Here is a 24,874-nt window from a genome sequence, read left to right as displayed (position 1 = left end):
ATATACTTGTAGATTGACTTCAATTTCATTCAATTTTGGTTTAGAATCATTGGAAGTTTGTTTGCCTGGGTCACGAGCGCTCGGTTCTGGAATGACCGCAATGAAAAGCTCATAGCTCCGACTCATATTTCACGGTTGCACTTTATTAAAGGCCCAGTTCATTGTAAGCACGCATGCGTGTGAAAACAGACCTAACAATATTTTTATATTTTCCTTTCAAAGCCAATCCTGGAAAGTCACTTGATACACATATTTACATAAGGCAATTGAGATCAGCTTTTTATTTACCACTTTGTTGCCGACAGCAGAGTAAAACAAAATTAAAATATAGCCGCATGTTTAACTAACACTCCCATCTACAAATTGTCTACCATCGTGGTTTGAACTTGAAGATGACATGACACGGATCATTAGCCTCACATTTGCCTTGAATGAAAAGTGAACCGGATAAACCGTTGCAACGACCCATTATAACTTCCTGTAAGTTAATATTTTCTCCTTAACAAACATAATCACAAAGTCTACCAATCACTGTTCTTCCCACAACATCCTGGCCAGAGTTAACCATTAGGCAACCCGATATGCATATACAGATAAAAATGAAACGCGGTATCAGATTTACAGATGACGGTCTTTGGAGTTGTTTTGAGTATCGTGCTGTTAATAAGACACATTTGAGGTCAAATGGACTCAAGATATAGGAAATATAAAATTGAAAGGGAAGTGCTGGATGAGCAGGGACTTGAAGAGTTAGCACAGAGGAAATCGTACGTTGACAATCAACCATCTGTAATTCACCATCTTAAAGATTCCATCAGGTAAGGCAATTATTATTATTATTATTATTATTATTTTTAAATACTGCTTAGACATTTCATCCGTTAATGTACACGAATTGCAGATGTACAATCCCCAAATTTAAACAGGGGATTTTGAGCACTTTTCCTGTGTTCTATTGGCTGCCCAAATATTCTGTCTGGGATGATGGCATGCCAGATTTCATTTCTGGAATTAGTGTTGGAATAATGCACCTGCCACAAGGTTGGATATTCGTTCATCTTGATCATTTTACTGTCCTTCATTTGAATGGTCTAAAATGACATATTTTGATTTTAGGGATGGCTTATGCATTATTGGCCTCGCTTCCTCCTGTTTTTGGCCTCTACACTTCTCTCTACCCAGCATTAATTTACTTCTTTTTCGGAACATCACGTCATATTTCGATCGGTGAGTGGAAAAAGTGCTATCAAGGTGAGTACTGCTTGAAATAGCACCTTGTTTGTTCCACAGGTACATTTGCTGTGCTTAGCATCATGGTGGGTAGTGTTACCGAGAGACTTGCTCCAGATGTTGATTTCTTGAAAGCCAATGGAACCAATGTCACGACTGAGGTGGACATAGCTGCTCGGGACTCGTACAGGGTGCAGGTGGCCGCTGCTACCACTGTCCTGGGAGGACTTATACAGGTATGATCAACAAGATGGACAATCTCACCTTATAAGGTCAAAGGTCTTTTAGCGATATTGTATTTTTGTGTTCAGGTTTTGCTGGGTTTGCTCAAATTCGGTTTTGTGGGAACGTACTTATCTGAACCTCTGGTGCGAGCGTACACAGCTGCTGCTGCCCTCCATGCTGTGGTGGCGCAACTAAAATACATCTTTGGGGTGTCACCAGCACGCTTTAATGGGCCGTTGTCATTGGTGTATGTAAGTAAGAGGTACTCTGATAAATATGTAGTATGTATGCTAGCATATAATATAGATGCAGACCAAGGGAATTGAAATAAATTAAAAATTAAAAATTAAAAATTAAAAATTAAAAATTAAAAATTAAAAATTAAAGAATTAAAGAATAAAAAATAAAAAAAAAATAAAAACTAACTTTAATTTGGCCTTAACACATATTTTCCCCCTCGATAAAAAATATATACCTGCTTCTGTTTCCCATGTATGACTGTTAAAATAATCATTACTAACTTGTGCTTTACTCAGCTCGACTATTACCTTCAAGTATAATAACGCTCTCGCTCTCTTTCTTTCCACTAATCAGACTCTAAAGGAAGTTTGCCGCTTGCTGCCGCAGACGCACCTCCCCACTCTGGTTGTCAGTGTGGTATCCTTGATATTGCTGATTGCAGCAAAGGAGCTCAACTCCCTCCTGAGCCCAAGGCTGCCAGTTCCCATCCCAGTGGAGCTCATCACGGTCAGTTGACACGAGGACACGCTTTCTGGGGTGTTCGTGTTAGCACATCAGCGGTTTTAGGCAGGCTCTGATCGTGCAGCCTTGAAAAGGCTTAAGAAACATACAGAGTCAGCAGTAGAGATGAGGGCCTCTATATTTGTGCACTTGACAGCAAAAAAAAGTGACAATTAATAATTAACTTCTCTTTCAGAATATGATCCAATGAGGTTCAATGAGTTAGAATTCTGCTGTGTACAATAATTTGACATTTTTTTTCTCCCCGTAGTGTTAATTAATGAAATATCTTTTGCAGATTATAACAGCAACTCTAATATCAAACTATGGCCAGTTAAATAGAAACTTTACTATTCCAGTTGTTGGAGAAATTCCGAGTGGGTAAGCATCTTAAAAATTTTTTTTTGTCATGATCCTTCCTTGACCCACTTTTTCCTCCTCTTTTACTCTGCAGGTTAAGTCCTCCAATTGTACCAAAAGTCAACATTTTCAGTGAAGTTATTGGAGATGCTTTCGCACTGGCTCTCGTCTCCTACGCCATATCTATTTCTCTCGGGAAAATATTTGCACTGAAACACGGATACAAAGTGGACAGCAACCAGGTGCAGGAGACTTAACAGTTGTTTGATGAGTTCTGCAAAGAGAAACTATTTGCAACTTTCATGGTGATTTTGGACTTTACAGGAACTAGTGGCTTTGGGTCTCAGCAATACATTTGGTGGATTCTTCCAATGCTACACCGTATGTGCATCCATGTCTCGGAGTCTCATTCAAGAGAGCACTGGTGGAAAAACACAAGTGGGTGGAAGAGTAGAAACAGAATAAGATGCGATCCAGCTTGACTTAAGTAGATTTGACACATTTCCTTGTGCTCATACAGATGGCTGGAATAACATCAGCTGTAATTGTCTTGGTGACTATCCTGAAACTTGGTCCACTTTTCCAGGAACTTCCAAAGGTTTCCTGCGCGACTAATTACTTTAAATTCTTTCAAAATCCTATGCCTGGATTTTAGAATTTATAACCTTTTTTTTTTTTTTTTAGGCAGTTCTGGCGTGTATTGTCTTTGTGAATTTGAAGGGTATGTTCAAACAATACTCAGATATTGTTATTCTATGGAGGAGCAACAAGATCGATTTGGTGAGGAGGTTGACAACAGTTGGACATATTTTAATTTGTGTTGAATGTAGACTGATTATTATATGGTGTCCTGAAGGTGTTGTGGTTGTTCACGTGGGTGTCCACTCTGCTCTTCAATCTGGATTTGGGCCTCGCTGCTGCCATTGTGTTTGCACTCTTTACTGTTATCTTCAGAACCCAGCTGTAAGACTATGTTTTTTTTTTTCTTTTAATGCAGTGGACAAAATGTTTTTTATGAAGCGCTCTTTATATTATCATGATATTAGTGCGGCTAATGTCGAGCTCATTCCTGCTTTTTCATTTTTAGACCAATTTATTCTGTTCTGGGAAATGTTGAAGGTTCAGAACTGTATGTGGATATCGAGATTTACAAAGAGGTAGGATAGACCAACAAAAAAAGTGAAAGCCTTCCTATTCCAGCATCAAAATATATCATTCATATTTGTGTTTTGCAGGCAAGAGAAATTCCAGGTATTATGATATTCCGCTCTTCTGCTCCAGTATATTTTGCTAATGCCGAACTGTACCTAGAAGCACTGAAAGAAAAGGTTTGCGCTTTTTGAGAATAGTCTTCGTAGTTTCCCTACAAATTATTCATTCAATGTTTTTTTTTTCCAGAGTGGACTTGACATCAATAAAATGATCACCTATAAGAAGAGACAGGAAGCCAAAGAGAAACGTAAACAAAAGAGAGAAACGAGACGGGCTCAAAGACAAAGCAAGAGAGAGGTAATGTAACTCTAGCCCATGTTGCAGTTACACTCAAGAAATGAAAAATGATTTAACAGGATGTATGTGTTTCTACTAAGAAACTTCCTGACCAGTCAGCAGTTTTCTCTGTGGAGGAAGAGGCCAAAACCTGGAGAGAAAGCCTGGCCACAGAAGCGAAGAACTGGACCGACAGAGGAAATGACACAGTTTTTATAAAACCCACTACAACAGATGGTCAGTGTAGATGGGAGTACTTGAAGGGAGGCGATTCGGACAACACCAGTTCAGGATCCAAGCAGATGGACAGTGACGCCACCACTTTGGACTCCTTCGGCTGTAAAGACACGATGAGTCGTGACCTGGAGCGCATCTCTCTCGGGTCTCTAGGCAAATGGACCTGGGACATCCATTCCATTATTCTTGACCTCTCCACGGCTAATTTTATTGACACAGTGGCTTTGAAGACCATGACAAATGTAGGTTTGCAAAAAATAAAAAATAAATTGCAGAACAATTTGAAACCAAGTACACAAAAAATAGTCCATAAAGGCTTTTTTTTTTTTTTTTTTAGTTTGGTGAAGAATGTGATTTCTTGAAATATTTTAGAAAATAGTAGCCCTGAATAAATTCCAAAATGTTCTTGTGTATGTGGACAAATATTTCCACAGACACACAGAAAGTCTTCCCATTATTTATCACGTTTTATTAAACACGTAGTTTTCTTCCATGTTTGCATCGGAGATAATTGGCCAAATACTTTTGTCCATACATTATTTTTTCAGCTATGCAAACTCCCTCCATCACTGACTTACATCTGATATTCATTGACAGATTTTCCAAGACTTCAGCGCGATTGATATTGACGTTTACTTGGCAGGTTGTCAAGGTAAGTGGTGTCACAAACCGCAACTGTCCTGCCACTTGACATACCTGTCAACTCCTCTTCTCTTCAGCATGTGTGGTCCAACAACTGGAGCTTGGCCACTTCTTCTCTGACTCGATAACAAAGCGACATTTATTTGCCTCTGTCCACGATGCCGTGCTCTTCTGTCTGGACCGTCACGGATTTGAGTCATCAACACTGAGTGTAATCTGAATATTTAATTTGATCTGACATTTCATGGTCTGTTGGTTAATTGTATACAAATGACCTCATATCTTGTTCTAGGTTATGGATCGCAACACCAAGCTTTAGGAACCTTAGCCAGACTGGACATTTGGTTTTCCACAAGGTGGGATTTTCCAACATTTAGTCTGTCAGATTATTTTGGTAAAATTTATCTTGTGATAATGTTTTAAAATGTCTTTATAAATGATGTCATTATTACTCAGTAATGTGTCTCACTCATTCTGGTGGTAATTAATATTGTGACTATGGCTTTTCCGTAAAACAGAAGGCATAGAATCTTGATTTTATATTTGATCACACATAGGAAACACAGAGCAGTTCTATAAAGAAAATGACAAAAATAGAGGAGCTGAACAATACCTCGTGTGTTACAATCGAAAAATAAAGGATTCAAGCAAGAAAAACAAGGCAACATGCGTCACACGGTGTGTGTGTGTGTGTGTGTGTGTGTGTGTATATTTTTGGTCGTGGTAGCAATACTTAATACTAAAATGTTTTCATCTCAGTCAAGTGCAACAGCAAAACATGCAAAGGGTCCTTTGGATGACTTTTTAGTGCAACATTCCTAAAAGGGGGAATCTAACTATACACAGTCAGTTAAATAGATAACAATATCAAGCAAAACTTGACAAAAGTGCCTCAAAAGTTGCATAAAGCCACCATGACCTCATTCCCTGAATACATTTTGCGGTCATCAAACGGGTTGTGTGCAGGAGAGAAGGGGGGGGGGGGGGCAGGGGGTTAGATTCTGAGCTACAATTCTTGATGGATATCGGAATTCCATGTCAAATCTTCATCAACCTCATCATCTGGCCGATTGGATACCAGCTGCTCGTAGCGAGCCTGACGCTGGTAATCTGGATCGATATTGATCCATTTATTGGCGACCCACTTAGTGCCGTGGGTGACCACACAGCCTCCGTGCAGAGCATATTCATCCTGTTCGCCAACCCAACCTAAAGGGGAAAAAAAATATATCACCCCTGTGATTATTTTGGGGACAAATAAAATTATTTGCAGTTTTTCTTACTACTTAAACTTTACAATACTTCTCATGCACTGGCGGAGCTAGGATTTTATTTTTTTTCTGGGGGGAGGAGTCAGATACCCAAAATTCAATTAACTGGTCTGGCATCTGGGGTGGTCCAAGCATATATCAGGGGGGGCAGTGCCCCTGTGGTCTCCCCTCTAGCTCCGCCACTGCTCATATACAACTAAAGAATGCAACTGAAATGCAGTAAGCCAGTAAGGAGCACGATACCTTTTCCGTCTGAAAGGTAGTTGTACCAGAACACAGCTTTCCCTTTGGTAGGTTTCACCCTTAGGTTACTCTTGTCACAATTCCTTCTAGTGTCCATGAGATCGACATTATTCTGAATGAGAGACTTAAAAAAAAAAAAATCTTGATCATCATCAGCCATGGTGACACTTTTCCAAATCTCCGTCACATATATTCATCACGTACCACTTCATCAAAGGTCCTATTGTCTGCCACCGGGAATGCGGTTTCCCCGCCCCCCTCGACAGAGTTCAGGTAGAAGAGAACAGTGATGTACCTGAGTGTGCGTGGAGTCATAGAAACTAACGTTGCATTGGAATACAAAAAGCCGATATCACAAGTGAAGTGCTCTCACCTGCAGGACGTCTCGAAAGGGGTAGAGGCGTTTGCCGCCAGACGCGTGTGAGTGCAGGCGGTTTCTGGGTAGAAGGGCCCGCTGTCGTGATGGGCGTGATAGTGCCCGCCCTTCTCATAGCGGACCACCTGCAGCGGCTCGCTGAGGTCCACCAATGTTGTCGGCAGACGTGTCAGGCGAGTCACCCTTGCGCATTAACAATGGCTTTAACTTTTGATGACAAAACCTCCTTGCAATAGAATGGTAAAGGAAGGAGGTGGTGCTTCATTTCGTCCTCACCTTATTTTAATATCTTGAAGGACCTGATGAGCTCCTTTTCCCTGGTATAGCCAAGTGTGCCGACTATTCCTCACCAGCTGGCTCCTTTTAACCCCCTGTTGCAGCAGAAAGCGCTGGAAGGCATCGACACTCAGGAGCCTGAACTCTTCCAAACTCAGCAAACCTTCAGCATAAGAAATAAACACCTGTTACAATACAACAATATTTGGTACATTCCCACATTCTAATGAGACCTAATGCGCCAGTTGAATAATAATAATAATAATAATAATTATTATAATAATAATAATAATAATAATTAGTTTTCGTACATATGCTATTAATAATAATAAGAAGAATAATAATATTATTAATAATAACTACTACATACAATATGATTATTCAAGTATATTGATGATAATAATAATAATAATAATAATAATAACATCTATATTTGCTCAGGATTAGTGTAACACTAAACAAATAATATTGACTGACTTCTTACCATTGCCATCTTTGTCTGCATTGAGCCCGGCATAGATCTCTTGCAAATTCTCTGGCGTGAGCCAAATACCGTCCCTCACTCGTGAATGAGTCAGTATCTGTCAAAGGATATAGGATGAATTTGACAAGTCAGTGCTAAGAGACTCCACATTGCATGTCACAATCATGATCCACACAGTGACATACACCTCATGAAGCTGCAGTTGTCCGTCCTGGTTAATATCGAGAAGGTTGAAGATCTCCACTGGGCTGAGGTCCAGCTCCTTGGCCAGCTCCTCCTGGCCATCCTGCACCATTAACTGACTTTCCATTAGACCCTTTAGCTGTGCCAGCTGCATTACAATTCGACACTCATCCTCTGACAAGAACCCAGGGATCTCTGCACAACGACACACACAGTTGTAGCTACAAGAAAAATGTTACACCTTTGAATTATTAAACGCTTTCCCTGAAAATAAATGCCATTTCCCCAGGAACCTATTGACTTGTTACAACAAATCCTCGAAAGTTAAACACATGCTATTTAAGAGATATTTTTTTCCTCCAGAATATTTCATTTGAACTTCAAATTGTACCACTTCTGGAAGATTCCACTTTGAAGACTCTACTGTACATAATTATCTAACTTAAGATGCACTGGACCGTTTTTGCTCCAGGATACCTGACCCACTTGACAATTTGCTCATGCATTGCTGCTTCTGTTCCCCCAACAGATGCACTTATGTCATCTGTACACCATCCTGGGGAGTATTAAGCCAAAATTGGGTCAGATGTGAGAAGGAAGTTTTAGTTAAATATTTATTGTATGAGAATAGATATTTTTGCAGAACAATATACATTTATAATGTGCCGTGGCTCAGTAAAGTTTGAGAATAAAATAACCAATGCATCAGATCAGTTTACGGTAGAATGCAGTTAAGTTCTACACCACTGCAAACTTCAAGTTACAACAATTAAAAAAATATATTGTTTCAAGCTTTTTTTTGTGTTTCTGAAGACAGACTTTGTTAGTAACTCTTGTGATTTGAAATCATACTTACCAAAGAGCAGAGGTTTCAGACTCAAAGTTTTCATTTCGTGGACTTTTCCAGGCACTAATGACACTTTCTGAACATGTCCCACCTGGCAAATAAATGGAGACGATTATTAGATCCGCGTGTTTTTTTTTTTTGCGATGCAGAATAATAATGGCATGGTGGTAAATATTCATGACGCATCATGGCAGCCCAGCATACTCACTCGGATGCCCTCGACGCGTGGGAGAAAAATGTCACGCAGCAGCGGTGCTTTCGATGGCGGACGCGGCGGCTGTGGGTTCTGCTTGTCGCTACTCGAAGCGCCGCGAGGAGGACCCGGCCTGGTGTCCTCCTGTCCGCTGCTGTAGTGCACGTACAAGAGGAGGGCGATCACATTGATGATGTAGACGTGGAAGAAGACCATCACCACCACAAAGTATGAGCGGGAGCACACACTGGTCTTCGGGCCGGGGAGGCGCTCGCAGGGCGGCCGGCCCAGCCGCGAAGGCGCGCTGCCGGACGCGCTGCTTCTTCTGCTGCTGCTGGTGGTATCCCCCGCCTCCTTCTGGTTGCTCATCGCGGGGCTCAAGTGGTGGTTAACGAGGCGTCAGCTTCGAAATCCATCTGACGGATCAAATGGACATTTTTACGCTTCAAAATCCTTTACGAACCTCAAAGTGAGCGCTCATAGTTCTGCCACTAGTTTATACCGCAGTCGGTTTGTTTACACTGCACCAAATTCTCTTTGGCAGCGAGAGTAATGCGCATCCCAGCACTGTGATGCTTGGTTGGATGATCCCTCCCCAAAAAAATCCTCGACACACCAGTTCTAGTATCAAATGAGTTGTCAAATCATGGTTCAGGACTGAAAGCCAATAGTCGTCTCCATGTGCGAATATTTTTATGATGGCAATGCAGGGGTGAGTGCAACAGCCTGCCTGCGATGCATTGCTGACCTCTTGCGAACTGAAAAACTCTTTTTTTTTTTTTTTTTTTTTTTTTTTTTAATGCCCATACAGTGACCAGTTCGAGGCGTAACCACCTTGAGTTCACTTGTGCCCAGGAAGGAAATATAAACAGTGTACCAAAATGGATGCATGAATGGTTCAAAACGAAACACAGTTAAGCCTCTGCATATTCACTTTTATTAAAAAAAAATTACCTACTTGCTGGTTTGTTTGTTTTTTTTGCTCAGGAGAAGCTAAACCATTCGCCTTGATGTCATCTTTTAGCATCTTGTCAATGAACTATGTTAATGTGAGGGAAATTATTCAATAGTTATTAGATACATCCATCTTCATCTTCTTCATCTTCATGTATATATATTGAATAAAACATTTATTTTAATGAGCCCTTGGAAAGCAACGTTTTGATGTAAATATCATGTAAATGTCACCTTTCATTTTTGGTTACCTGTCCAAATAAATTACCATGTAGAATATATATTTTTTTTTGCATGGGCAAAGAGTAATTTGGTATAGATTCCACAAGGTGGCACCAAAGCACTATTTTCCTTGTAGCTCAGGCTTGCCACAAGTTGGCCTCAAAGTATTACTTTTCTTTTAAATGTGCTATTTATTGGCATTATCAGAAAGAGCAAAAAACTATTCAATACAATGAATGAGTTTTTAAGCAGAGGATAGTTTGAATTTGCATATTGATGTTTTGCCACAACACATTTTGATAAATTGGTATCAACCTAATCAATTCTATTGCCCATTAATATGTTTTGTTGTCATTTTTCATGTAGAAGCTACTTCTTCTGTACTCTCATTTTAAATTAATATATTTGGTTATTTGACTCAAACACAATTTGACTTAATTTAACTTAATAGCTTCATGTCATTTCTGCTTTTCATTAGGAATGGATTAGAACAGCGAAGTCGGATTGCAAAGTGACTTGACTGTCTTGAAATTTAGAGGACTCAACTTCACTTGCATGATTTTTGCCTCAGTATCTTGGAACCTGTTGGGAATTTGGTGAAGACTTGTGCGATAGTCTTGACTTGCACTTTTGACTTGCACCGCTTCTAAATACCAAGTCCAGTCTATCTGGCTGCTATGGATTGTTTTTGTTGGGAACTCTCAGGTGGAGATAGATATTAAAGCTGTTCATAAATTATATAAATATAAAAAGAAAAAATAAATAAATATTGAAAACTATTAAAATATATAATATATATATATTAAATTAAATTATTATTATTAAATATAATTAAAATATAAAAATATATTATAAAAAATATATAAAAAATATGATAATTACAAACGAGAATATGAAAGAAGAATGATTAAAAATGAGATTATGAAAGAAGTGGACAAATGTTCAAATATTATATATTATATTACTAGTGCAAAGAAACATAAAGAAGGAGAATAACACTGAGAAGCTTCCGCATGCTATCTAGGCTTTATTGACAGAGTCACAACATGTTCAACATAAACTGGCAACAAGAAAATCATATTTTATGACTCTTGCTGCATCACGTTGATTCTCTGCTTACTCTTCAGCGTCCTTGCTCTGCAATGACAGTGGTTTGGAGAAGAAAAAAAAAAAGGGCACCGGTCAGATTTTGAGATCGGCTTATGAGAGGGAAATTTTCTTTGATCAGATTGTTTTTATTGTATTACCTTCACCATCTCGCGGCTCTTGGCTCTCAGCTTGTTGACCTGGGACTCAGCAATGTCGGCTCTCTCCTGAGCCTCCTCCATCTCATGCTGAACCTTCCTGTACCTGGTCAGGTGACCGTTGGCCTGCTCCTCCTGTATCGAAGGCCACAGTTCAGTTATAACGTGGCTAGTTGATTGACAATGATATGAGAATCATCAGGGATACTTACAGACTCCTCGGACTGCCTCTTGTAGACCTTGACCTTCAGCTGCAGCTTGTCCACCAGATCCTGGAGTCTGTGGACATTCTTCTTGTCCTCCTCAGTCTATTGTAATTGACAATGCTCATTTTAAAACCACATCTATTTGTAACACGAGTGACATTTGCATGAGTTGATGAAGTTTCAACCTACCTGGTAGGTCAGCTCCTTAACTCTCCTCTCATATTTGCGCACACCCTTGATAGCCTCAGCACCACGCCTTTGCTCGGCATCAACCTCGTTCTCCAGTTCACGAACCTTTTGGCGAAAAGGGTTTGATCTGGTTAAACCACAAAACTCCCCGAATAGGAGAAGAAAATGTTCCGTTCTTTGGGACAACCTACCCGAGCCTCCAGTTTCTGGAGCTGCTTCTTGCCACCTTTCATGGCCAGGCTCTCAGCCTCATCCAGGCGATGCTGCAGATCCTTGACGGTCACCTCCAGGTTCTTCTTCATCCTCTCCAAATGAGAGCTGGTGTCCTGCTCCTTCTTCAGCTCCTCTGCCATCATGGCAGCCTGAAGTGTTGTGAGAGGAAATCAGGATTTACTCATTTCATGGATGGCCATTGGAGAAAAGGTGCTGGAAGTTTCATTCTGTTGCAATAAGATGACTTACATCAGTGATGGCCTTCTTGGCCTTCTCATCAGCATTTCTTGATTCCTGCACGGCATCCTCCACCTCACCCTGGACCTGGACCAGATCAGATTCCAGCTTCTTCTTGGTGTTGATCAGGCTGGTGTTCTGAAGAAAGGATGAGCAAAGTGTCGCTATTCAACCATTTTATTATATCCTGCACTGTTTGGATGTCGGCTTGTCTTTATGAAGTGTTTACCTGAGAGTGCAGAAGCGTCACACGCTCGCTGGCATCCACCAGCTCAGCTTCAGCCACTTTGCGGCTTCTCTCCGTCTGCTCCAGAGCGACTCGCAGCTCCTCGATCTCAGCCAGCATCAGGTTGTTCCTGCGCTCCACCATGGCAACCTGTTCCCTCATTTCCTCCTGGCCTCTAATTGCGTCATCAAGGTGCAGTTGAGCATCCTTAATGAACGTTCGAAGAGCAGGTTCAGTTGAAGTCTGTCATTAACCATGAATAAAAAGGGATGGATGTACCTTGAGTTGTCCCTGGACGTTTCTCAACTGTTTCTGAGCCTCAGCTGCCTGGCGATTGGCGTGGCTCAGCTGGATCTCCATCTCATTCAGGTCTCCCTCCATCTTCTTCTTGAGCCTCAGAGCATCATTCCTGCTCCTGACCTCAGCATCCAAAGTGGTCTGCATGGACTCGATGACACGCTGACTGTTCCTCTTGATCTGCTCCATCTCCTCATCCTTCTCTGCAAGCTTTCTGTCAATCTCGCCCTTGACTTGGGTCAGCTCCAGCTGAATACGAAGAATCTTGGACTCCTCATGCTCCAGAGTAGCCTTGACAAAAACAAAGCATATTTTTGCTGTGGGCTCTGGATTTGGAAATTCTACACACCTTTTGCTTTCCTTAAAACATACCTCTGCCTCTTCAAGAGAGGACTGCAGCTCAGACTTCTCGGTCTCCACAATCTTTTTGCTCTTCTCCAGTTCGTGAATAGTTTTGCCGGTCTGACCAATTTGTTCCGTCAGGTCTGAGACCTCCTCTGTAATGAAGCATCATAACAAAAGACTTATTTTTCACTTTCTCAGCTTTGTAAAAAAAAAAAAAAAAAAAGAGTGTTTGGTCAACTAAGATTTGTTTAAAAAAAAAAAAGATTCTGGTGAATATGTTGGCTCACGTTGCAGATTCTTGTTCTCCCTCTTCAGGGTCTCCAGATGGTCCAGAGCTTCTTCATAGGAATTCTTCATCTTGAACATTTCAGTGCTGAGAGAGCGGGCCTCCTTCTGAGCTCCCTCCAGTTCAGCCTGGCTTTCTTCATATTTCTGCTTCCACTCAGCAAGAACCTGAAAGCATTTAAAAACGTGTTTAATATTTTTTGGAGACCGCAACTGGCATAATCTGAACAGACCTTGTCAAAGTTCCTCTGCTTCTTGTCGAGGGCGGCAGCCAGAGCGTTGGCTCTCTCCACGTCGATCATCAGATCCTCCACTTCACAATGAAGTCTCTGTTTGGTCTTTTCCAAAGAGGCGCATTTTGCGTTCACTGCCTCGATGCACTCCTCTGCGTCCTGGAGACGCTGAGCAAGCTTCTTCCTGCAAAGACGCATCACTTGGTGTCATGAGCGCTTTAATCATTAATCGTGATCATTTTTTGTTCCTTTGCTGTAGCTTACTTGGCCTCCTCGAGCTCCTCGGTGCGCTGGATGGCATCGGTCTCATATTTGGTTCTCCACTGAGCCACCTCGCTGTTGGCCTTGGACAATGCCCTCTGCAGCTCAGCCTTGGCCTCCAGCTCCTCCTCATACTGCTCTCGGAGCAGGTCGCAGTCGTGACGGGAGGACTGAACGGCGTGGGCCAGTGCGTTCTTGGACTTTTGAAGAGGAAGGAATTTTACAGAACGTTAGAAAAGTCCAAGAGTGAAGTTGAGCAGAAGACCTAGATTCAAAATGTTCACGTACTTTAACTTCCTCTTCAACGTGCCTCTTGAGCTCTTCAATCTGCTGGATGTGAGCCTGCTTGCTCCTTGTCAGCTGAGAGATAAGGGCCTCTTTCTCCTCAAGCTGGCGACTGATTTCACCTAATAAGAAAATATTGGTTTTCATACATCTGCTATCCTTGAGGCAAACGTAGATACTGAAGATGTCTCTCACCGTGCTCGGTTTGAAGTCTTGCCCTGTGGATACCAACGTCATTGAGCTGTCTCACATGTTCATCATTTTTGGACTTCAGCTCGCTCAGTTGATCCTCAAGGGAGCGGCACATTTTCTCCAGGTTGGTCTAAAAAAATTACATTTTATAAGAAACATTAGAACGAGGAGACAAACAAAGCTGCCATGAAGTAAACGGTGGCGGTTAACCTTTGATTTGGAGATGTTCTCCATGTTGCTGCTGAGGTCATCAATCTCCATCTTGTATTCGCTCTTCTCCTTCTCCAGCTTCTGTTTGATGCGCTGAAGGTTATCGATCTGCTCGCCGAGCTCAGCCACGCTGTCGGCCTGCTTCTTGCGGAGAGCCGCGGCGGTGGCCTCGTGCTGCAGGGTGGACTCTTCCAGGTCACGGCGCAGCTTCTGGAATTCGGACTCGCGCTTCTTGTTCATCTCGATCTGAACAGCTGTGGCGCCGCCGGCCTCTTCAAGTCGCTCGCTGATCTCCTCAAGTTCCCTGGAGAGATCAGACCTCTGCTTCTCCACCTTTGCGCGAGCGGCCCGCTCGGCTTCAATCTCCTCCTCAAGCTCCTCAATGCGGGCCTGAAATGTGTATTCCCCAAATGATGAAGTCCATCGTAGTCAAGATTGCCACCACATTGGTGGTTTTACCATCCATGAACCAACCTGAAGTTCTTTGATCTTCTTTTGGTGCTGAGCACTGAGGGATTGTTCATCCTCAATCTTGCTAAGAAGCTGGCTTGTTTCAAAGTCCTTCCTGTGTAACAATACAACAATAATTACCAATCCGATATTTCCTGACATAATCTCAAATTGAGTTTAGTAGCCAGTGAGATGTGACCACTGACAAGCGTTGTCATTTATCTTCCACAACAATTCGTATGAATGAAGTCATTGAACTCATGGTCGTTGAATCATTGAGCGTTCTCTTACTTCTTGATTTTCTCATCAGACTGCTGCTTGTCGTTTTCCAGATCCATGATGGTCTCATGGGCCAGCTTCAGATCTCCTTCCAGCTTCCTCTTGGATCGCTCAAGGTCCATGCGGAGCTTCTTTTCTTGCTCCAGGGATCCTTCAAGCTGTTTAGAGTGTGGTGCATCATTATTATTGTTTAGAAATTATTTTTGATGGGGGGGGGGCTAAATCTGTCATGACTTACATCATCCACTTGCTGCTCCAGCTTGGTCTTGGCCTTAGTCAGAGAGTTGACTTTGTCTTCCTCTGCCTGAAGGTCATCCAGGGTCTGCTGGTGGGCCTCTTGGAGGGCCTTCTTCTCTTTGGACAACTTGGCAACGGACTCATCCAGAGTGGCCATCTCCTCAGTCAAGTTCTTGACCTGCACAAGTTACTTCATGTTAATATCAATGTCTGCAGTGTTCTGAATGATTTGTCAGGTAAAAAAGAATGCAAAGATCAAACCTTGTTCTCGGTGGCATGCTTCTCCTTCTCAACTTTAGCCAGGGTAAGCTCCATGTCATCGATGTCTTTCTTCAACTCAGAGCACTCGTCCTCCAGCTTCCTCTTCTTGGCCGTCAGCTCGGCATTCACCTCCTCCTCATCCTCCAGCCTCTCGGAAGCCTCTTTGACTTTGGCCTCAAGCTGGATTTTGGCTTTGATGAGCCCCTCACACCTTTCCTCTGAATCAGCAAGAGTTTCGCCATCCTGGAGTCACAATGATATAGTTTGAACAAATAATTTGTCAACACATTAAAAAACAACAACTCCATGTCTCACTTACAGACTGAATCTGCAGCTGCAAGTCATTCTTCTCCTGCAGGAGAGACACCATCTTCTCTTCCAGTTCTTTCTTCTTAGCCAAGGCCTTTGAGAGGTCCTCCTTGGTTTTCTCAAAGTCTTCCTTCATGGTGGCCATCTCCTTTTCTGCTTCCGCGCTCTTGAGCAGAGGCTTGATCTTGAAGTAGAGCTTCATCCATGGCCAATGTTTGACATTGGTGAATGAGCGGATGTTGTACTGGATGGAGTAGATGGCCTCCCTGACAAAATGGAAGCAAAGACTCATTTTTTTTCTTCTTTGAAGGGAAGTGTCAGGAGAATATGGACGGTCAGTGCACCGTACCTCCTCTGCATCATCTTAACAAACTCCTTCCTCATGACGTAACCTCTGCAAAGAGCCTGAGTCATGGTCACCAGGATGGAAAGTTTTTCATCTCGCATCTCCTCAAGAGTACCCAGAAGACCGGCTTTGAAGAACACCTGAAAAACAGCAGCCATGCATTTTTGAATGAAGTGTTGAAGTAATTTGGTTCACGTTCATCCCAGATAAACAATTTACCTTGGTGTGTCCAAACTTGTACTGACTCTGGTCAATATCAATAGAGCCCAAGAGTTTCTCTGAAGCCTTTTTGTTGTCAATGAATTGTCCCTCAGGAATCACACTGGCATTCAATACTTTGTATCTGATTGGAGGGAAGTTGGCGGTTACTTCATGTCATTGAACGCCATTTGATATTCATCATTACCTCTGCTTGAAGTCACCATAGAGGATTCTGCTGGGGAATCCCTTTCTGCAAATTCTGATACCCTCCAGCACACCGTTACATCTCAGCTGATGGATGACCAGGAAGTTCTCCATCAAACCTTGAAAATGAGGTCAATTCAGCTTCAGATTTTTTGTTATTGTTCCATAGTTCTAATGCAATTCTAATATTGGAGAAGGTGTACCTGGAGTCTTGGACTCATTAGGAATCAAACAACGCACGAAATGAGGATGGGTGCTTCTGAGGTTGGTCATCAGCTTGCCCAAATTCTCCTGAAATGTGACCAAAAATGAATGTGTAAGTAGTGGAAGACATGATATTCCATACATGTGTCTGGGGGCCGACGCTTACTCTGAAAAGAGCTGACACGGTCTGGAAAGAGCCACCCTTCTTCTTGCCCTTTTTGGCACCGGCGTCGGCTGTAACGTGAACATGACATGTACGTTTTTATTGAGGTCTTTTTTTTACAAAATCTACATCTAAGTCTACCAGTGCATTATTAAACCAATAGAAACACAACATGTACAGTTTGAAAACATAACTTTACCTTCAGGGCCACCATGTGCGGCATAGAGAAGAGCCAAAAGCTTGGTAGAGGACTTCTGGTAGAGCTGAACAACTGAGTCGTTCAGGGGGTCCTTGTTCTTGTCCAACCAGCCGCTGACGTTGTAGTCAACAGTGCCAGCGTAGTGAACAAGAGCAAAGTGGGCCTCAGCTTTGCCTTTGGCCGGCTTTGGCTTCTCAAACGACTTGTTTTTTCCAAGATGCTGGTCGTACAGCTTGTTCTTGAAGGTGACATCTGAAGCCTTGGGGAACATGCACTCCTCTTCAAGGATGGAGAAGATGCCCATTGGCTAGAAGGACATTTTGTCTTTTACTATCGCGCCAACGCATTTATTTCCGTGTTTGGATGGTTTGCTCGTTTACCTTCTCAATAAGCTCAATGCAGGCAGCCAAGTCCATACCGAAGTCGATGAACTCCCACTCGATTCCTTCTTTCTTGTACTCCTCTTGTTCCAGCACAAACATGTGGTGGTTGAAAAACTGCTGCAGTTTCTCATTGGTGAAGTTGATACACAGCTGCTCCAAGCTGTTGAACTGTCACATAACACAACAAGAGTTTTGAATTGAATGCAATTTTGACCAAGCTTTCTGATATTTATGTACTACACTTACATCAAAGATTTCAAAACCAGCAATGTCCAAGACACCAATGAAGAAGCTTCTGGACTGCTTGGTGTCCAACATCTCATTGATTCTGACCACCATCCATAAGAACATTTTCTCATAGACGGATTTGCCCAGAGCCGAGACTGAATTGTTAACCTTAAATGATCAAGAAAATAAGTCAGAAATGTTGTCATTTGAATGCGTGATAGCCATTTCGATTTCACACCCTCATACCTGTGGCACAGTTTGGCCCTTGGTCACATATTCATTTCCGACCTTCACTCTGGGATAGCACAGAGCTTTGAGCAAGTCAGCGGAGTTCAGACCCATGAGGTAAGCGATTTTATCTGCCACTGTAAGTGAAAAGCAACAATATTTCAAAATCTATATCACAGGAAACATAAGTTCCTTTTGAACGTCTTCTATTTCCTACCCTCGGTGCCATCGGGCTCAGCCTGCTCCTCTCTTTGCTTCTGCTTGAATTTCATGTTGCCGTGATGCATGACAGCGCCAGTCAGCTTGTACATGGCTGCCTTCTCATCAGCGGTGAATCCCAAAATGTCGATGGCAGTCTGTATAGAAATCATATACCAGTTTTATAAGTCGTCCATTATAGTTTAAGCTCACCGACAAGATAGTATCACTTACATCAGTTGCGACGAATTCTTCAATGTCATCGATACTCTTGACTGTGATTTCACCCTGACTGATCATTGGGAAGTCATAAGGATTTGTGGTGATCAGGAGTGCCTCTGTAATGAGCGTGGATGTTAAGACATATGCGTGTACGAGAATTAGCTAAATGGAGGAAAGTGTCAATATTCACTAGTCCACACCAATGAGATCGGCTTTGTGGCCGGTCATGAGCTGATAGAAGATGTGGTAGCTTCTCTCAGCAGACAGCTGGAAGGTCACACGAGACTTCTCCAGCAGGTCTGCATAACAAGGCAAGAGTCAGTTCAAAATAGTTCCCTCCAGCAGTAAAACTATGTGGTTAGCATCCTTACATGTTTCAATATCTGCAGAAGCCAGCTTTCCAGTGGATCCGAAATGGATTCGGATAAATTTACCCTACAGAAGAATGCCGGTAAAATTTAGGGGGATTTTTTTTTTCCACAATAGTGTCTATTCTAAAGAGGAATGATTTTGCAAAGAAAAACTTACAAAGCGAGATGAGTTGTCATTCCTCACAGTTTTGGCATTACCATAAGCCTCCAGCAGGGGATTTGCTGCAATGATTTGATCCTCCAGCGAGCCCTATAAAATAGCCATACATCGATTGGACGTTACTATATGGAGTATGTGTTCTGATATATTTTATAAATATTGATATCAAAATACACACATTTATATACAGAACATGCAGTGTATTACCTGCATTTTACTAGCCGATTGCTCTTGTTTCTTTCCTCCAGCCACTGCGATTGTCGCAAAGTACTGGATGACACGCTTGGTGTTCACAGTCTTTCCTGCACCAGATTCTCCGCTGCGTTACAAAAAGCATTTCAAGACATTGAATTCAAAATGACCCAAATAGTGTAACAGTTGCCATGCAAATCAAAATACGCTTTTGTTTGCACTTACGTAATCAGGATTGACTGGTTCTCCTTATCTGGAAGATATCAACAAGGTTTACAATTGAACTGAGAATAATCATGAACTTTTTTATTTTGCTGAGCAGTGGGATGAATACGAATCGATGATACCTTGGAGCATGAACTGATAGGCGTTGTCAGAGATGGAGAAGATGTGGGGAGGAGCCTCAATCCTCTTCTTGCCTCTGTACCCTGATACGACCTTCGCGTCGTACACCGGAAGCCACTTGTAGGGGTTGACAGTGACGCAGAACAGCCCGGAGTAGGTCTGGAAAAAGCATGTCACAAATGTCAAGTCATTCAACAATTTGCTTCCATTGTCTGATTTTGAAGGAAACTCACGTAGATCATCCATGCTGCATAACGCTCTTTGAGGTTATACAGCACAGAAGGCTCGCTGAGGTGGGTCATCATGGCCATGTCCTCAATCTTATCGTACTTGGGTGGATTCATTGGGTGGATCTCATCCTCCTTTACAGTCAGAGTCTGACACAGAAGTACACGAGGGAGGTCGTTATTCAGTTGTCCATGCTTGCAATGATTTGGGAATTATTGAGGCTATTTTATGTGCACAAAGCAAGTTCCATATGTTCCTGATGTAAACATGTATGTAATTCCTTCCATCGTGTATGATTTGTTTTTCCTCACCTGATGGCAGAGTGTTTCCACGGTAGCTTTACCACCCTCTTTCTTCATCAGTTTACCCTTGAGGTACATCTCTTTGGGTTCAGCCACAAAGTAGGCTGTTTTGGCATCAAAGGGAGTATTTTGAGCTTCAATTCGCTCGCGTTCTGGCTTCCGGAGGTAGATGGCCGCCGGGCCAAAACATTCCATTTCTCCGTCTCCCATGATGACCTGTTACTACAATAGAGCCAAATAATCCAAATGATTTGGTTTTGTCAGCAAAATATTTTGATATGTCAGATGTTACAGTTCTGTTTTTAAAGTAATTTAAACACAGCACTTGTCATGCAATCTAACTGAAAGCATGATTATAACATTTTCAAGAAAAGTACATGATGATGTTACGTTATTTTCCAAATGTAAAGCTAATTTACCTTTGAGGACACAGCCACGTATGAAGAAATTCCGAGAGGCTTCAGAGCAGACTGTGGGGAAAAAAATTAAAGTATGGTGAGGCTCATAGAGCCTTTTAACAAGAGTACACCTTAAAAAATGTCAAAGTCAAGTGTTGCTTTTTTTTTATTCCTTTTTTTTTTTTTATCTTTGACTCATATTTCTTCTTCTCCACTTAACATAATTATTTACTGTTTTACACAAATGGTAACCGGAGGTTTGACCAGCCTCTTGTAACACAACTGTCACTTAGTTTTTTGAGCAACCTACCTTCGATGGACGTCTGTCATGAATGGATTCTTTCGCTGCCTTTTATACTGTAGGATAGGACGCCTTCACATGCACCTTGCTCTATTTGGTCATGTTGCTTGGCATGCTACTTGAGAACTTCTTGCATCTTGCTGCCGTATGAAATGTCTTTCTTGTTGGATCCTTGACTGACAACCTTTGGGTTCATCTCAAAAGATGTAAGCACTTGCAATATATAATTATTTTATCATACATATATATATATATATATATATATATATATATATATATATATATATATATATATATATATATATATATATATATATATATATATATATATATATATATATATATATATATATATATATATATATACACATTATATTCTACACCCGATGATATAACATAGCTTGCTCCAGAACCCTTTGTGTTATCAAAAGGAGGCAACGATTTCATGTATAAAATGTTTCACATTTTTAAATTAAATATGCAATGCATGTAAATGGTGTAACTTGCAGTACATTGTCGGTGAAACTGCTGAATCTGCAACTCAGTCGCCTGACTATGAAGTGTGTAGATTCTGCCTTTGGTTAAGAGCAGGTGCAGACAGGTCAAAGGTGTGACTGATAGTTCTGTTTAATAGTGCCTGGCACAGCTGCGGTCCCTTGGAGGAGCTCTAAAATATCAGCCGTATACTGTTTCAGAGTCCATACAAGTCAGAAATGATTCAAAATGAATCAGTGCCATTGAGCTTCGAAGAAAGGGAGGATCGCCAAGGGGTTCATTCTCCCGACAGTGCCAGCAGCTATTCTCGTTTCTTCCTCTTAAGGGACGCACAAGGCAATCTCTAAATGTAACTCACTGAGTGACGCATTCCAGTTGCACTTTCTTAAACAGTGTTTGAGATTTGGTGGAGCATCGGGTTATTTCTTCCCACATGGCATCAATATAAAGGACGCGTTCAAAGGTGGTCTCGGTAAGCCAAAGGTTTTTTTGCTAAGAATCTGCCACTCAGCCTGCACCATTGAAAGTAGCGTGGAGACACATTAGGGACCGCTGCCATTGCGAAACGACTCGAGTTACAGCAGTGAAAAACAAGAGGAAATTCTAAAGGGGCTATACTGAGCTTCTGTCTTCAATAAATATGTGTCACACGATACCCACTCGGAAATCTTGTGTCTTATTAGGGCAAAACTCAAATATAGCATCAGGCCGATGTTGATACTCAAGCCAAAGCCACATGCCCGCGAGGCTTATTGTGTTTTTATGGCCTTTTGATCTTTGTCTGATACTTTCTTTATTTGTCAAGGAACTGCAACTGCGTTAAGGATAACAAACCGAGCCAATTTAAATTTACTGTAGCATCCATTTAAATTTTTTAAATTCAGATCACCCACTTATTTTGGGTGTACGCTTTTTTGAATGTCGATACAGTCTGTCATTCGGTAACCACCTTTTTTTTTTTTTTAATGCTTTTCTTCATCGGGTAATCTTCGAGACACTTGAATTTTAAACTCGAAACACGACCAGACAATCCATGTTTTGGGCTCATGATTCATTTTATGTTTGAGACTACCTTGTCGTTGGATGCGGACCTCTCGGCTAGAGTTCATCTTCTGGCGGCTCTCTTAGGATTAGTGTGTGAAAAGACGAGAGCTTAAGGGGTGAGGAGGTGTGGTCTGACTTGATACTTTGAAGGCTGATGCTTGATTTAGAGGGCAACTGGCCTCATAGTGCAACCGGCTTGTTTGAAATAACACACGTTGACCCATGTGACACTTTGATCAAACAAGTCTGTCGATTGAATTCATTCTTGAGAATGAAACACCTTTTTACAGATTGTTTGATTTGCTGTCAATAACTGATGATCTGTGTCAACGCTGTGTGTGTGAGGCCCTTTTAGTTGAGTGTCAGTGGCATCTTTATAAACACCAGAGGGGCGTCAAATCGCAGAAGAGCAACACACTTCTTATGTTACCGGCTTCTGTTATCAAAATGCGCCGGCACCTTAACACTCAGTGCGACTGTGCATTGAGAGAGTCACACTTGCTACTGTAAGAGCATTTTTACAATGCAAACACGATAATGTTTTAAGGACTGTTGGATTATGTTTTAGTTGTGTGTTTTGTTCTTAGTGAGCTTGTAAAACAGGCAATCCCTCTGTTCAGAAGAAGGTGAGACAGAGCATCACAATTATAATTACTGACAAAGGTGTGGATATTTATTTAACCGTCTTGATTAACTCCTTGCTGGACCTAAAAATGTAAAACTGAAATTCAATTTTGCGTGTATTTCCTCATATACAGTGGTGCCTTGAGATATGAGTGACCCAGCTTGTGTGTTTTTTTTTTTTTTGGGAGTTACAATCTGTTTTTTTATTTTTTGATTTGCGAGCAAAAATGTAATGTTTGAGCACTGTTTGTTGACAGCTGCACACAACAAAAGGAGCAGCTCAATATCAATTGAGGTGAAGCAAAAAAAAGAAGCAAAAACTCTTACCTCTTATTTTAGTTCCATTATTACAAATGATAAATAGTATATCTCTGCCTTATTAACGTTAAAGAAAACCAACTTAGACCAACTTACAATGAAGAAAAACTTTATTGACAGGTTTACTAGTGCATGAATGTGCCTGAAAAAAAAAATGAATAAATGACAGCACCAGTGCCACCAACTGTAGTGGATGTACAATTACACCTTATTCTTGTATGGCAAAAAAACAAAAGAAGCTCTGTGCCCCAACCAATGGCAAATTCATATCTCAAGGCAGCACGGTTGTGATTAGTAAACCCGAATGTTCGTTCCAATCGCTCTCCTTGTTCCTTATTTCTTCCCACCGCAGACAGCAGCACTTGTAAAGTCCACCGTGAACTTTGCAGATGCCCTGTGACTTGTGTGTGGTAAAAATGTCCACTGTGACAAATGGTGGTATCAGATATAGCACCCTTGTAAAAATAATTACAAGCTCCTAGGGATGAAGCTTTTTTTTTTTTTTTTTTTTTTTTTAATTCAAGTGGACAGAGGTTCCTATTTGAAGATGTGGTGTTTGGTTTTAGTCAGTCAAATGACAAGCATGCAATATTGTTCAGTAGAAATGACTGTAAGTATTGTCACTGTAACTCGAAATAAAGTAAAAATTCTTACCACTAAATGGAGAGGATTCCATTCCTGTAATGACAAAAAAATAGGTTAGATAGGAAAAGAAAATTGAACTGCAGTATGTTGTTTGAGGAATTTTAAAGCACTTTCATGTACCAAGGTTATTCTAAAGATTTTTCTAGAGACACACAAAAAATCTCACAAAACACGCATAGAGACTAAATAAATCATTGAAAGAGATTTCTTAATTTCATTTCACTTCCCATCACTTTCTTCATCGGGTAATAGTGGCTGCTTTGCACTAATCAAGCACACAACATAGCTTGTTATTATAGACAATACTATAAACACAAAATATAGTTAAGGATGTCATATTTAGCATTTTACTTCAAAAAGTTAAATATTAATACCCTTTCCATCTTATCAATCAAAACTGTACATCATTGTCCATCCAATGTTGAAGAAGTGCAGCTTACCTTTTCTCATGTCTGTCATCTTTTCCAAACAACTGTCAAACTGATCTGATTGTGCTGATCAAATGGAGGACACACAAAAAAAAACATCAGTAACTAACCACTTCTCAAATTCTACTCCTAAAGACTCAGATGCACTAACCTGAAGCAAGAATAAGAAGCTTCTGGACACTTTTCCTCTGGGGTCTGGGGTGCTGAAATACAGCTGGCGTGTAATTAGCAGAAGCCTTCAATGAATTCATAAACAATTGGAAGAGTAACCTCTTGGGCATTTGTGAATTGTGCATGCTATTTGTGTTAAATCCCAATAAGACCGTATAGATAAGTCTAGACATATAGAATATCAAATTTTATTGCAACCTAATCGCAGCACATGGGGATATTTGTGCAGGCTTTTTGGTGTCCTCTTTCTTTTGGAGAGAAAGCACAACAGCATAATGTCCCATAATGGAATCTTAAATTAGCTCCAAGCGAGCGCTTGGCCGCTGTGTGCAAGAGATGTTTCAA

At 41.3% G+C, this 24,874-nt stretch overlaps 3 protein-coding genes across 3 annotated transcripts; 1 reads left to right on the top strand and 2 right to left on the bottom strand.

Annotated features, from left to right (window-relative positions):
• The first annotated feature begins 684 nt into the window (after positions 1–684).
• slc26a6l1 (solute carrier family 26 member 6, like 1) lies at positions 685–5,348 on the top strand. Its single transcript, XM_085925080.1, has 19 exons — positions 685–818; positions 902–1,041; positions 1,117–1,227; positions 1,291–1,466; positions 1,542–1,706; positions 2,050–2,202; positions 2,495–2,577; positions 2,651–2,798; positions 2,881–2,994; positions 3,077–3,154; positions 3,241–3,336; positions 3,413–3,519; positions 3,644–3,713; positions 3,792–3,884; positions 3,955–4,065; positions 4,146–4,523; positions 4,879–4,933; positions 5,001–5,134; positions 5,216–5,348. Exons 1-19 carry the CDS (start codon positions 685–687, stop codon positions 5,240–5,242), a joined length of 2,373 nt encoding a protein of 790 aa, XP_085781206.1. The 3' UTR covers positions 5,243–5,348.
• A 136-nt stretch (positions 5,349–5,484) lies between these two features.
• Positions 5,485–9,165, bottom strand: p4htmb (prolyl 4-hydroxylase, transmembrane b). The gene is made up of 9 exons (XM_085924331.1): positions 8,812–9,165; positions 8,613–8,694; positions 7,761–7,951; positions 7,574–7,670; positions 7,090–7,252; positions 6,811–6,996; positions 6,642–6,732; positions 6,438–6,561; positions 5,485–6,132 (listed from the first exon to the last, which is right to left on the bottom strand). Exons 1-9 carry the CDS (start codon positions 9,163–9,165, stop codon positions 5,930–5,932), a joined length of 1,491 nt encoding a protein of 496 aa, XP_085780457.1. The 3' UTR covers positions 5,485–5,929.
• Positions 9,166–10,979: 1,814 nt separating this feature from the next.
• On the bottom strand, positions 10,980–20,793 carry LOC147049338 (myosin heavy chain, fast skeletal muscle-like). Its single transcript, XM_085925079.1, has 40 exons — positions 20,525–20,793; positions 20,115–20,327; positions 19,809–19,952; positions 19,578–19,734; positions 19,456–19,483; positions 19,246–19,357; positions 19,036–19,128; positions 18,879–18,942; positions 18,708–18,806; positions 18,520–18,623; positions 18,305–18,443; positions 18,106–18,224; positions 17,878–18,027; positions 17,629–17,799; positions 17,249–17,555; positions 17,053–17,120; positions 16,886–16,973; positions 16,684–16,801; positions 16,497–16,620; positions 16,281–16,417; positions 15,942–16,197; positions 15,623–15,865; positions 15,363–15,539; positions 15,137–15,282; positions 14,870–14,960; positions 14,396–14,785; positions 14,189–14,315; positions 13,997–14,115; positions 13,712–13,908; positions 13,448–13,631; positions 13,217–13,382; positions 12,957–13,081; positions 12,567–12,875; positions 12,291–12,494; positions 12,074–12,199; positions 11,803–11,973; positions 11,612–11,716; positions 11,429–11,524; positions 11,220–11,351; positions 10,980–11,109 (listed from the first exon to the last, which is right to left on the bottom strand). Exons 2-40 carry the CDS (start codon positions 20,313–20,315, stop codon positions 11,089–11,091), a joined length of 5,808 nt encoding a protein of 1,935 aa, XP_085781205.1. The 5' UTR covers positions 20,316–20,327; positions 20,525–20,793; the 3' UTR covers positions 10,980–11,088.
• Between the last annotated feature and the right edge of the window lie 4,081 nt (positions 20,794–24,874).

Source organism: Syngnathus leptorhynchus, chromosome 11 (genome assembly GCF_054491065.1).
Source record: "Syngnathus leptorhynchus isolate UIUO chromosome 11, UIUO_Slep, whole genome shotgun sequence".
Taxonomy (NCBI): Eukaryota; Metazoa; Chordata; class Actinopteri; order Syngnathiformes; family Syngnathidae; genus Syngnathus; species Syngnathus leptorhynchus.
This window is presented reverse-complemented; position numbering and strand designations above follow the sequence as displayed.